The sequence below is a fragment of the Cyphomyrmex costatus genome, unplaced genomic scaffold (assembly GCF_001594065.2).
Source record: "Cyphomyrmex costatus isolate MS0001 unplaced genomic scaffold, Ccosl1.0 scaffold365, whole genome shotgun sequence".
Taxonomy (NCBI): Eukaryota; Metazoa; Arthropoda; class Insecta; order Hymenoptera; family Formicidae; genus Cyphomyrmex; species Cyphomyrmex costatus.
This window is the reverse complement of record NW_017277830.1, coordinates 274431-288780: the sequence shown is the minus strand read 5'-3', so window position 1 is coordinate 288780 and position 14350 is coordinate 274431. Positions and strand designations below refer to the sequence as shown.

The 14350-nt window shown below is 31.1% G+C and overlaps 1 protein-coding gene across 1 annotated transcript in view; it reads left to right on the top strand.

Moving 5' to 3' along the window:
• LOC108776620 (atrial natriuretic peptide receptor 1) overlaps window positions 1-14350 on the top strand; it is a 131434-nt gene that overhangs the window by 44829 nt on the left and 72255 nt on the right. Inside the window, exons 5-6 of the mRNA XM_018543291.1 lie at window positions 8354-8468; window positions 12176-12510. Of these exons, the coding sequence (XP_018398793.1) occupies window positions 8354-8468; window positions 12176-12510 (450 nt within the window). The remainder of the gene's footprint in view (window positions 1-8353; window positions 8469-12175; window positions 12511-14350) is intronic.

Here is a 14350-nt window from a genome sequence, read left to right as displayed (position 1 = left end):
TCTCTCTCTCTCTCTCTCTCTCTTTCTCTCTCTCTAACTTACTTATCTTATAATATTTTATATGATATTGAGATATCTTTTATCTTTTATTATAAATAATAAATTATTTATATAACTATATATACTTTATTTATCTCTTTCTCTTTTTTTATTCCGATATATTACAGTAAAAAAAGTTCCTTAAATCACAAAAGTTTCATATTTAAATTAATTTTCGATCAAATTTAAGTTATTATAATTTTAAAACTTCCGACTGTAATTCTTATTGAATGAAACAGGTGGTAAAGCAAGTGTCTGTTGTTAGTATTATCACGTTATCGTACCGAGAAACAAAATTACACGACGAGTTTACGTTTAACTCTATTCGAATGGCTGTCTCAGATACTGTACGTCTACGAGTAGCGGAGACGAAAGACGTGCTATAAAAGAGAAGTAAGAAGATTCGATCTATGTGATAATGAGGCTATTTCCGGTATACAGACGTATAACACCGATCTACCCATTTTACTCGCATCGACGGCTCGTCTTTTCGTTTTACGCCTCGACTACTTTTTATTGCCGTTCAAATTCTCAATCGATGTAAAATGTCACACTCTCGATAGGTCGAATCCATTGGTTTATCACGCTATTCTCTGTGTTTCCGTGTATATATATATATATATGTATATAACTTTGCAATCGATTTTTTCATCGGGATTGTTTAATTAAATTTCCTCGCTTGTGTTAAAGGTAGTATCCTTTTCCTATCTAGATCTTCTTATCAATTTTGAAGATCTAAAGAACATGAAAGCCTTTCACTCCTTGATCTTTTACTAGTATACCTACTCTTGAAATACTCTTATAAGTTTACGAAAACTGAATAAAAATAGCGTATCTAGCGATTTAAAGACAAAGGGATCTTAGGAAAATTTTTAGAACCTGAAAAAATATTGAATACTACTAATCAATTTTCGATAGTACCTATAATAAAAAAGTGAATTTTTTTGAGGATATTAAAAATTTAAATGTGCAACCGTGCAAAAAAATGTTACAAAATTATATTGAAAAAATGTACTAAGTTTTAATAAACACTTGTTTAAATAATACATTTACTTATGGTAAGTAATATTTACTAAATAAAAAAAAAATTGAATTAGATCAAATTAATGATTCTTTGATTTTCTTGTACCAAATAAATATATGTTTACATTTAATAAATATTCAACCAGTACTTTATTCAACAAATATTTATTAAAATTTAGTATATTTCTCTCAATGTATTGACATTCGATCTCAATGATTGACATTCTCTGCGGTATTTAAACGTATAATTCTACACACGCACACATATAGAAAGATATTTTATTGAAAGTACATTATAGTGATTAGAGCCTATTGTCATTTGTCGCAATTTACTGCTATCTACTGTAATTTGATGTGTTCCTATTCTGTGTTGTGCAGACTTTCCTAATTTACTAATCGAAACGCTTTAAATATCGTGGGGAGAAGAAATATGGCTAGAACAGCGTGTAATCTCCAGCTGATACCGACATCTTTAATGTCGACAGGATGCCTGTGCTCATATAATGGAGCGAACTTTACCCCTTTGTATCGTATGACTCTTGTTAGTCGTCGTCATCGGCGGTAGCTACAGCGACGTTAAACGAAGAGCATCTCTAATGAGAAACTGAGTTAGATCGACCCGTAATAACACAACGACGGCGACATCTCGCATCTAATTGCATTTACCGGCGCTTTATGAGACAATGTCTCGTTCGCTCATTTTGTTCCGAAAATACATGTTATTATGACAGAGCGCGAATAAATTATACTTGAAATACGTAAAATTATGTCAATATCAAATTAAGCTGAAAGAGAACGTTACATCGCACATTAATAAATTGGTATAAAAAGTAGATGAAATGTTTGGTTAATGGAGATAAAAACAATTTCCGTTTTACACTCAACTCTTTTACAATTTGAATTGAAGACTTGGACAACAGTGTTAATCAACTTGCACTGTTATTGCATAATCATCAGAAGTTCTAAAAATGAATTTGATTCTAACAATAAATAAGGGAAATAAAATATTAAAACTTAATTATATAATAATGTTAATTAATTCAAAATTGTATCCTAACTTGTTTCATCACAGTGTATTTATTAGGTTCAGTTTAGTAGATATAATAATTAAAAATTGTATTGTATTTATATAATATTTCTGCATTCTATGCAATAATAGCGTATATTAAGAAAATTTATAGGTTGATTCTAAACAAAATCGTAAGACTCGTAACTTATTCTCATAAAACTTGTAAAAATTTATGACTAGTATTCTAATTTTATGCGTATGTATCGTAAGACCTACGCTTATTAGTAAATATCTACGATTTCTTATAACTCTTATAGCTAGTAAAAAGCTGTCTATAAAGATATTGTATAAAGATTTAAACACTAAAAGTACTAATAAATTTTACGAGAATATGTTACGAACCTTACGATTCTGCTTAAAATTTAGGCATCAAAATTTATTGTATATTTTTAATCATGCGAGATATTTAATCATAATAATCTTTTAAAACGCTTTAGGTATATATATTACTATGATTATTAAGAAAAAAAAAATAAATTTGATCTTTAATATTTGTTGTTTAGTTATTCAAATTTAATACTTTATCTTTCAATTTCTCAAAATAAGTTAAATCTGCTTAAGCTGTTATTGTGCATCCAGGTTTTCAATTAAACTTCCATGATATTATACTTTAGAAGTTATATGAATTATTTCTTGTATATAGTTATGATATCTGTTAATATGTAGCTATTATATTTTTAACTATTAATTAAGTGATTAATCAAACATGAACATAAGCATTCAGATTTAAAGAAATTAATTTTGAAATTTCTACACGTTGATAGATTATTTATAAGATTCCTTAATGTCTGTGTATGTGTCTTAAAATGATAATGTCCTGAATTGTATCCTGAAAGTTAGTTAAAGACTTATGCGTACACGATAGTTGTACCGATTAATGGCGCATGTTTGACTTGTCATAAAGCCGGATTATGACTTTGCTTGGATAAACGTTTATATCTGGTCTGGTGTGTTGCGGTGCAACCATAAGACCAGTCGCGAATGTTACTTTGCGATAGCTTAAATGCATTCCATGAGAATCCAGATGTTTGCAAAACGTTTTTGCAAGATTAATTTAGCAATTTTTTAAATAACATGTGTAATATTTTGGACGTATTATTTGTAGCAGACTTGCAGCACACAAAATCGTAGTCGAATCTCTAAATGTTCCTTTTAAACAATATTCGAAATGATTAGTAAAAATAAAAAAATATGTTACTTCAAGTCGTTTGAAATAATAAGATAGAATAAATATTATCATTAATTGCATAATGCATGTAATAATATAACAGATAAATAGTTAAATAATTTTTACTAGCGAATATAAAAACAATTTTCTAAAAATATGTATATCAAAATGTATTGAATTAACAGAAACTTTCACGTACAATACAATTTTATATGTATTGCATATTGCAAAACAATTTTGCGAACAATAGTTTTTTAAAATATTAGACATTTATGTTAGCGAGTCAATTCTTAAGAACGTCGTGAACTGAACTGCTCCTTCTTTTCGAAAAATTCCGATGGTTAATAAAGTCGAAGATACAAGATACAAGCACAAATTTTATTTAGATTTTTTGTGGGACATACGTGGCGGTCAAAAGTTTCCAACCAGTTCGATTTTTTTCTATCATTTTTATAAATAAAGGAGTCAATAAATCATACTTTTTTTTATGAAGAAAGGAATGTCAAAACAACAATAATGGTATAGTATATACAGGGGTGGGTAAAATACTCAAAAAATTGTTTTTAAATACAAAATACAAAATTTTCATAAAAATGTATTTAAATACGTAGTTTTTTATTCTTTTTAAAATACAAAACACTTTTTTCCAATTTTAAACTTATTTAATGCAGGGGTGGGAAAAATACATTAAAATCATATTTAAATACAAGATATTTTTTAAAACATGTATTTAAAGAAAAATAAGCGTACAGCTTTACCGATGTTCTCATTCTAAAGCTATACGCTTGGATATCGCGTGTCGCTCGCTATGAATATCGCGTTGGTGCCGGTCTGCAACCGGTATAACAGTGACACAAGCTGCGGGTTTTATCTTCCTGTCACTTTAATCTTTTCGAGTCCATGCACCCCGAGCCAATCAAAAGATTCGGATCGCGTGGCGACTCTCTTTTGGGTGCGTTCCCATTTCACTGCCAGTGTTGAAAATCTATAGCGCATTTAACGTATACTGTGTAGGTAGTGAATATTACACAATTATTTCTTGTAATTGTCGGATTATATGTATATCGAAATTGTAGTCATTCGGGGTAAACGCGCGCATTGGGTAATAAGTGTGCGAATTGTCTATATATCTTAACGGGAGTGGAAGATGGAAGTTAGTTACTGTCAGCCGAGTAGTAACGCTTGCATGCCAGTTAAAATTAAACAGTAGCTGGAACTCTATGCACAGTAGTCAAATAAATATACGCATAATTATAAAACAGCACGTAACATCGATAGATTTTTGATTGCTGGAAAAGTGTGTTACATCAAATTAAGAAAGAAAAGATAGATGTGTACATATGTTTTATACATAGTATAATAACGTAAGTTTATATTGCGTAACAATATTTAAGGTTGTATTGGCTATTATTAGTACTAAGATTTAGTTTTCAAAACCATTGACTTTGGGTCAAGTGTACGTAGACAAGTGTACGCATGCGTATATCTACTTAACTGCGTCTCTAGCCGCGTAAACTACCTTAATGGTAATGATATCAGCATAACCTCAATCACATGTGCACACTCACCCTCAAAACTGTTCTAAATGATATTGATTCCGATTTTTTATATTTTAGTTATATTTTAGTTATAATAAAAAATGTTGATTTAAATGTGATATACATTTGGTAAATATCTCTACCAAAATCTCTGGAAAAACTGTAACGTATATTATATTAAAGTTAATGCTCAAAAATAGCTTAAAAAATGTTGATTTCACACTTATCCAAAGTGCGTTTATTTACTCCGCAGTAATGCGCACGTTTACCCGCAATATGGGTCAAGTGGACGCATTCGTCTCTTCGGGATAATTTTTAATCTTGCGAAAATATGAGAACAATTGGATATAAATTGTCATTTTTTTAAAGAAGTATAATAAATAAGCTACACAAAGAGTTATATTTTGTTCATTAAAGGCTGCATATTTTTAATTAATCAAACGTCAAACAAAAAGTGCGCGCGTTTACCCCGAATGACTCTATATAAATTTTATAATGATTTCAGGGACTCCGTCCCACGATTACATTAAGTGATTATCCCCTCGCAATATCTCGTACAGTGAATAGATAATAAACATATACAAAAAGGTACCTGAGGTCTGTTCGACCTTAATATTTAGCCGATTAAACAAAGAGAGTCAGTTTTTAAATAAATATAATGGCTCGACACACAAGTATTCAACTGCGTGAGACGATCTTGCGGCTCTGGAAACAAGACATAGGCTTGCGGACTATTGCATCGGTAGTGGGCGTTGGGAAATCAACAATGAATGATCTCACAAAATATTGTTAAGAATATGGCTTAAAAGACAAATGTCGAAACGATCATCCACGGAAGACAACTGTTCGTATATGAATAAGATCATCAAAAAAAAGTCTACAGCGGATCCTAGGAAAACAACAAGTGATATCGCTCACTTGCTGTTTTGTGAATTAAATCAAGAAAATCACGATGAATCGACGCACAGTTCAAAACGTCTGCACGATGTTGGTCTATTGGGTCGCGTTGCTTTTATTATTAATAAAAGAAATCTTTTATTAGTAATGAAAATCAAAAGGCCCCCGATTAGATTTTGCTAAGCAACATCGAAAGTGAACTCCGAAAGATTGGAAAAGAGTCGCTTTTTCAGATGAATCAAAATTCAATTTGTTCGAGAGCGATGGCAGACGATATGTTCGGCGTCTTGTTGGTGCGTGATATAATAGTAGGTACCAAATACCCAACGGTCAAGCATGGTGAAGGGAGCGTACTTGTTTGGGGAGTATTTTCAGCCAATAAGCTTGGTCCACTCGTTCACATTGAAGGAATAATGAACAGCCCGAAGTATAAAGAAATACTGAGAAATAATCTCCTTCCATATTCGTATAGTTTCATGCCGGAACAATGTATTTTCCAACATGATAATGATCCCAAATATACGTGGAAAATAGTGAAGGACTGGCTGACGTCGAACAGGTGCTGAAGTGGCCAGCTCAGTCACCGGACCTTAAATCCAATAGAAAATCTATGAAAAGAGCTTGGGACATCGCATTGGGAGTCAAAATCACTCAAACCTCCTCGATTAATTTCAACATTTACAAGAAGAATGGACATAGATATCGTCTAATTTCTTGAAGAAATTGATACTGTCAATGCCACGGCGTTGCGAGGATGTTATCGCAGCCAAAGGGATGGCAACTAAATATTGAGATCAAATAGACATCGGGTACTTTTTTGTTTATGTTTATTATCTATTCACATATAAGAGATATTTTTCTTAGCACTAAAGGAGTGGCCGGGAACTTTTATCTACATAAATTTTGATCTTTTTTTGTAAATAAAATCATATTGCTTTAATAAACAATATTATACAACATTATTGGTGTTGTTTTGATATATTTCTTTCGTCATAAAAAAATATGATTTATTAATTCCTTTATTTGTAAGAATGATAGAAAAAATTGAACTGGCCAGAAACTTTTAACTGCCACTGTATATACATATTAAAAGTATATTCTTTCTAAAATAAAAAAACGAAAAAACATTACAATTATTTATATGTATATCGGTAAAACTTTTGTAATATCTTTCAGTGTTGTTTTTTTATATATTATTTTAAATGGAAAAAAAATTATTAATTTGTCGGAGACGCTTTTGCAAAGTTAATCCAACGTTTAATAAAATTCACATATTTTTAATATAGGTTTTCGCGTGCATAATATTTTCTTGTTTTAATTCGGTTTTTTATGATGTTTTGTATGGAAGAAATTAAAATATCTGAACGTCAGCGATGTACAGAAGATTTCTGAATTTATGCCGAATTTTATTACTGTATTATGAATATTTGTCTATCCGCGATATTTTAAACGCGTGTGAAGTTCACAAGATAATGCGAACTTGACGAGATAATGCGCGTTTTGATAGAGAAGACACGTGTATATAAAAAATCAATTGCGCATAAGCAACGATGTGGAAGTGACTGCGAAACGTCGACGGTATATTCTAATTTAAAGTAATCGAAATTTCTACACTTCCCATGTTCCATGTGTGTATCTTTCTGAATTCCATGTTGAATCCACTTGGTTTCAGCTGAATTGAGTTGGGATAAAAATGTTGAAGCACGATAAAACGAGCGACGATTATAAATCATGAAGATGAAACAATATAGTTATCTTATTGTGATTTAATAGCGTGTTTTATAATTCTGGAATTTGTATGAGACTTAAATGCATTAGTAAATGATCTGCAAATTACAATCATCGGCAAATGACTACTATATCTATAATAATTTCTGCAATTATTATAATAAAAAGTTATATGATACTGTTCAATAAAAAATGCACAAGAACAAAGGTAATCATTTTCTAATTTTTGGGTACTTAATATAATCTAAATAGTTCGCAATTTCCCCGAAATTGCGTCATGATAGAACACTTTGATAAACAGAATCATATTTAGCGCCTAAAAGACCTATAAAAATGATTATCTTTGTTCTCTTATGATAAAAAAAATAATTTTTTATTGAACAATATGATTAAAGTATTTCTTTATAAACCGTTTTTAATTTATATTTAAGGAATACATATTAATATATCATGTAAAGTTATGAAAACTTCATAACAAACATATATTATAATTTTTAATTTTTTAATTATGAGTTAGATTATTTAGAAATGTATTTGAGCCGTATAAATTTTTAAATAAAATAAGAAATAAATAAATGTGATAAATACACAGTAAATTTGTTAATAAAGAAGTTAATGCAAAGATATCTTTTAATATCTGTTGATCACCACGGGTACAATTAAATTAATTTTTTAAATATACTTTTTAAATATATATTTGCAAATATTAACATACTGGGATTGTGTATTTTCATGTAAAGTTAACTAGATACATACTTGTGCTACATTCGTATGCAGCAAACTACAAATGTAATTGGCTCGAGCGCATATTGCAAAAGTAGTTTGACCGCGATAATATTTGTATAGATCTCAATGTGCCTTGTAAGAAATTGGTTTTTCTCTCTGTTTCAGTTATAGTGATGTGCGCTAATTCAACGACCATCCGGGAAATATTGCTAGCTGCGGAGGAGCTCGGGATGATAGACTCAGGGGAATACGTGTTCTTCTCCATTGAGCTTTCCTCCAGGTGAGTAAACTCGCTATTTTAACTCTAATGTTAAGATTAATTATATACATCGTTGCGGCGTGAATAGCGCGTTATTACGAAAGTTCCATGCGAAATGAAAAGTAATGATAAACATGTACATACAACACGACCATATAAACATAACATTTCACGAGCATTTAAATAAGACAGACTTTAAACGCGCCAGATAGAAAAATAATTGCAAGAAAAACTCGTGCATATTTAAGAGAATGAGTTTTTTAATCGTAAAGTATATTGATAATAGAATTATGTTGCGTATAATAGTTTTCCTTTTTTAACCCGGGAATAGTTTATACCTGGGGTGATTTTTATATTTTAACTGTCTAGCAGTATGAAAACGATGCTCAATTATTTTCTTATTAGGTCTGTTTTTATTGCTACACTTTCTGAACTTATACATGGTACGATAAATTAAAGTGAAATAAATATATGTTTCGTTCACTTCAACTTATTGTATCGTTCGGAGAGTGCAACAACAAAAAAACAGACCTTTTATTGATCAGGAATGCACACCTATTTTTTTTAATATGGAATTTTTAAATATATATACATAATCACAAATGCTAATAATAGTAGAACAATCAATGATATGAATAACGGGTTAATCTTTTTTCTCTTTTTAATATGAAGATATCTCACTCAAAACATTCTATATATAAATACTTATTAAAACCGTGTATATTATTCTCAACGAGGCTATTGTAAAATATCATTTTTAGATAGCTTATTACAACGCACAAAATCTGCAATACGAGTAGCACATCAAAAAACTGGGGCAGGGATGCTTGTACAGTAGTACGTGTCTTGGACACTAAAGCCGTTTTATAATTGAAACGAATGTGGAGTCATAGTCAGTACATATGCGTTGGCCCCTTATAGAAGGAAAATTGGCATGAAATACGTCGCGTCTGTCTTCAGGACTCATGGAGGGACAAAAAATAAATAAAAAGACCTTAATGGGATCTGACGATGCTGAACATTTCTTCGTAGTAGATAAAAGTACATATGTGCTCGTTCTATATAAAGAAAAGGTTTCTTATTTATGCAAATTGGAATATAATTTCTCTGTAAAAATTCATGTAAACATCTTCTGTTATTAATGTGATATTTCGTTGGTATATTATTCAGTGTATTTCATTAGTAATAACTGTTATTAGTAATTACTTGTCTCGACTAACAATAAGTAACTAGAAGCAATTTCTGTGGTTATCTGGAACAATGTGCTAATATTAGTTCAGTTATGTAACGTAATATGATTAAAGTGAGACAATTAGGTACATTTACTTTGTTCATTCTGCTTCCTTAAGGAGCTTACTTTATGCTCAAAAGTTCACTTTTAGAGTTCAGTTTAACTTAATTTATTCCTTGCCACAACGTCGATATCGTCGACGCAGTTGTTCCGCATGTGATCACGAAGCAGTTTGCTCGCTTAGATAAACTTGCGTTTACGTACATACTGTATATACAATCGAGAACGTTAATGCCGTACAACGCGCTTGCATTTATTGCCTGGCATACGACTCATCGGTTCCCTTCTTTTGCAGGATAAAGCTATATATACCGTTAACTTTGTAAGTGAAAAGACATCCCTTAAATGTTAGAGAGAAATTTGACCAATGAAAGTAAGCATGTTGGACGGCATTAAATTTCTCGTTTGTACAAAGTGCACATCGTACGATCGTACTGTTTAACGAGGACTTGAAAAGCTTTGTCCTGGGAAATTGCTAATCCTGGAACGTCGTAAACGTAACATAGTACGTGATTCTTTGTTATCGTAAGAAACTTACGATCGCATTCTTGGATGTTATTTTATTTTCTTATTCGAGCGATGGTCCTGTTTCTGTGAATGAAGTCAAAGCGAGAAAGACAAGTCTTGAATTTTAGTGATCCCGATGGTACAGATCGCGCGTTGACGATCGTTCGGTACATGGAGAAAATACGAGCATCTGTCTCTGTGAAAGCAAAACTATAATTGTTCTGACTGAATATTCAGTTGCATTTCTGTTTCGTTTTTTGCCCTCCCTATATGGATTTCGTTAATAAAGGATATCGCGCGATTTCGGATCGAGTGGAATTTATCCGTCGTATTGGAAATATCAAACCACAGAGTTGTACCAGAATAGGCACAATCGTTGATAGTTCTTGATATACCATTGCAAACTGTATAAAGTTACTAAAATTACTAATCTTCACTATTATATATTCTAGTAATAGAGAAACAATGAAACAGTTTTCAGAAAGAAAAATATACTAAGCAAACATTTTCGCACGATTTCGCACAAAATCTCGATTTCATAATTTCTTTTCCAGAGCGAAAAAATGATGAAAATCGGATTTAACAAGATTCATGTGAGATTTAAAACAAGCACGGAATAGAAAAGAAGCTTGATTATCTCGTGGAGCAACGATTGGCGTTGACTCCAGCAGTAATTGGAATTTTTATTCATCAGTTTTTCCAGCTAGAATTAATCCGATAACCTTTCTACAATTGCCGTTGCAGATGTCGATAAAAAAATACCACGTGGCTTTTAAATTCATATTTATTATGCAGAGAACGTACTTGGGTTTTTCTCGGATAATTAAGCATCTCCGACGTTCTTCCTATCGTAGATAGAAAGTCAAGAAATTTCTAGAATGCCAAGCAGAGAAAAACTTTGCGGAGTGACTTAAGATTGCTTTCGAACTATGTCGATTTTTATTCGCTCACCTTAAGCTCGGAAGAGATGTGCAAGATGCAGAAATAAAAAAAAAAATAAATAAGCGAACCTTCGCCGGTGCAGACGGTGACGTCGTGTTATTCCCGACGACGTCACTTTATTTAATCACGCGCCTCGCAGTCGTTTCGCCACCCATATCATGATTTTTTTTCTACTTGAGAATTTTGCGCCTTGTAATTTAAGTGTTACACGCATTACATATGGTAGATGTTTGTGGCTTTTATATGTTCCAATTATAACGTAACGATCGAGCATCATAAAATGAAAGTTATGATCTTTGGTAACGATATAAAAGCAAAAATCTGCTTGATCACGATATATGTACTTATAAATATTGTTTCACATCGAAACATAAATTAATTGGGTCGCATATCATGTTTAATATTAACGATTTCAGGTAATATTTCAAGAAACAAAATACATACAATTGTAAAAATTTAATGTTTTTAACAATTATCAGTATCAGTATATATTATATATGAGAAAGATTATTTTTATAAATTTATTTCAATCAAATGTAGCAAGCTTAAAACAAAAAAAGTTAAAAAATAATTTAAACTTTTTACATCATTTTTGAATATGTACTTTTTTTAAGTATATTTTTTTAAATATTACCTTTTCTTAGCAAAATTTATACAACAAGCTGCTTTCATTTATGCAACGTCATATCGGCTTTAATATGGTAACGTTACATAAAATGTAGGTTATACAAAATAATTAAAATAAATCCATGAAATTATTAAAATAATCTTTTTAGAAGTTTTAAATGAAATACAAAATACTTTATAATAATAAAAAAAATTCTTACTCTTTTTAACAGCAACACGGTAAAATTTACAATATAACATTAAAATCTTTATAAAATTAAAGTCAAATCCAATGATTCAACTGACGCGTGAATTTTTTCATTTCGTAATGACATACGTTTGTAAAAAATTCCAAAGTATCAAGTGAATGAATGTCTTCTAGCGATAATGATTCCAAGGAGCCATGGAGAGTCGACGGCGATACCGATGAGAGGAACGAGAAGGCTCGAAAAGCTTATCAGGCCTTATTGACGGTGACGGCGCGCACTCCAGACAATCTAGAGTACCTGAATTTTTCGCATGAAGTTAAATCCCTGGCTCAGAGCAAATATAACTTCATTTTCGGTAACAGCTCGGTCTCAACTTTCGTGACGGCGTTTTACGATGCTGTATTACTTTACGCTCTCGCCCTTAAAGAAAGTCTGCCCGAGAAACCGGGTGAGGTCAACCTAGACGGCGGTAATTTGACGCGGAGAATGTGGGGAAAGAGTTTCAAGGGTAAGTTTCAGCTTTTCTCATTCATCGTTGCTTACTCTCTAAATCTGAATCAGTGAATAATCAAATATGCCACTGGTAATGAAATGTGAGATCCCTAATGTAACTAATCTTATTATGTGATCTAACTAATCTTGCATAAATTCAACGAATATGATAATAGAAAGTTGAAATTAACATAACAAATATCAGTATTTTAGGTATAAATTTTTTTTATTTTTAGTTGAACTTCACTGATTATCCAGTACCAAGTATACCACTGGGTAAGACAGAGACTATCCACTGATTCAGATTTAAGCTGATTTTACGATAAATTTGTAGTCGGAAGTTTTAGTCTTAATCGATAAAGTTGGCCAATCAGCGTTAGTCGTACAAGTTACCTATTAATCAATTTTACCGATAAGACTTAGGACTACATACTACTGACTCATTGTAGAATCAGCATTATAGAGTATATATTTACAGCGGAAGTCACTTTGCGTCAGTTAATCAGACATGATTTTAGCGTAAAATTATATCGATCTTGAAGATCTCTCGCGTGAAATTATTTAAGATTTTACGATAAGCGTCTTCTCATTAACAATGGAAAATAGTGTTGCAATTATTTATCAGTATTTGTTACATTAATGCTAACGGATCGTCGCACGTTATTATAGTCGACAAAGCTAGCGCAATTTTTTTTCAGTAAAAAAGTTTCTATGATAAAAAATGTAACTCTCTATCGTTAAGAAGTACAGAAAAATTTAAACTCATAGAATGAAAATCGGTCAAAAGAGGATAAATAAGTTGAAAATATCATTGTTAATTAGAGATACTCTCTTTGCCAGAAAACAATTAAATTAATTATCCCGATGAATCGTTACTCGCAACAATTTGTCAATGGTTTTCCAATTTTAATCACGAAGTCAGTCTCGCTGGTGCATAGTGGTGAGTCGTGTCATTTGAATTTTGTGATTTGATAATTTAATACTGTCAAACTATTTGCTGTGACTCACTGTGTTTGAGACTGACTGGCCTAGATTGTTCTGAAGACCGGTTTTGAGATTGTTTACGATGCAGTATCGTGGTGAACATGGTGATTCTCCTCACTCCCGAGAAATAATTGCAATTTGATAAATTTAATTTGGAAATGATTATTTTTCTGTGACATCCTGGAAAATTATTGTAATTTCCCATATTTTCAACTTTCTTTATTTCTTTCCTTTTTTCCGTTATTATGCATTTGATTGTGCTCCCTAGCCTAGGATTGTCTTTAAAATCTGTTTCTCAGTTGTGAGGGAGCTCATTATGATTAAACATCTTTTTATCTTTTGTTATTTTTTAAATTATAATTTATTTATGTAAATTTTATTGTCTCTCTGAATAAGGCTCAAAAATGAGTCGAAACATGTAAGCTTAATTATTTAATAATTTTTTGTAATAAATAGATTTGCTAGATATATATCGGCGTTGCATGAAGTTATCTACGCTTAACTCCTTTTCTTTCCAAGTTAATTTTTAATAACGAAATCAATTTACAAATTATTGTTGCCTCTATGTTCCTCTTTCTCTCTAGTTTCTTGAAATGTTATTTGAATGTTTATAATATTTTCATTCTTACCACGCACATACATTTTAAGTCTTACGCCTTTCTTTTAATTTTAAATTTCTTTAATTAGTTTGGAGGTAACTATCTTAAAAAAATATTGTAGCTCTGCATATATAAATAAATTTATTTTATTCAAATACAAATATTTATCAGTCTGAGTTCACAGTGTTTTAATATGAGAATTAAAAGAACAAATTGCTTTATTCTGGCTTTATGTCTCATCTATTAAGGATCTTCAAAGTATGATTACTTTTA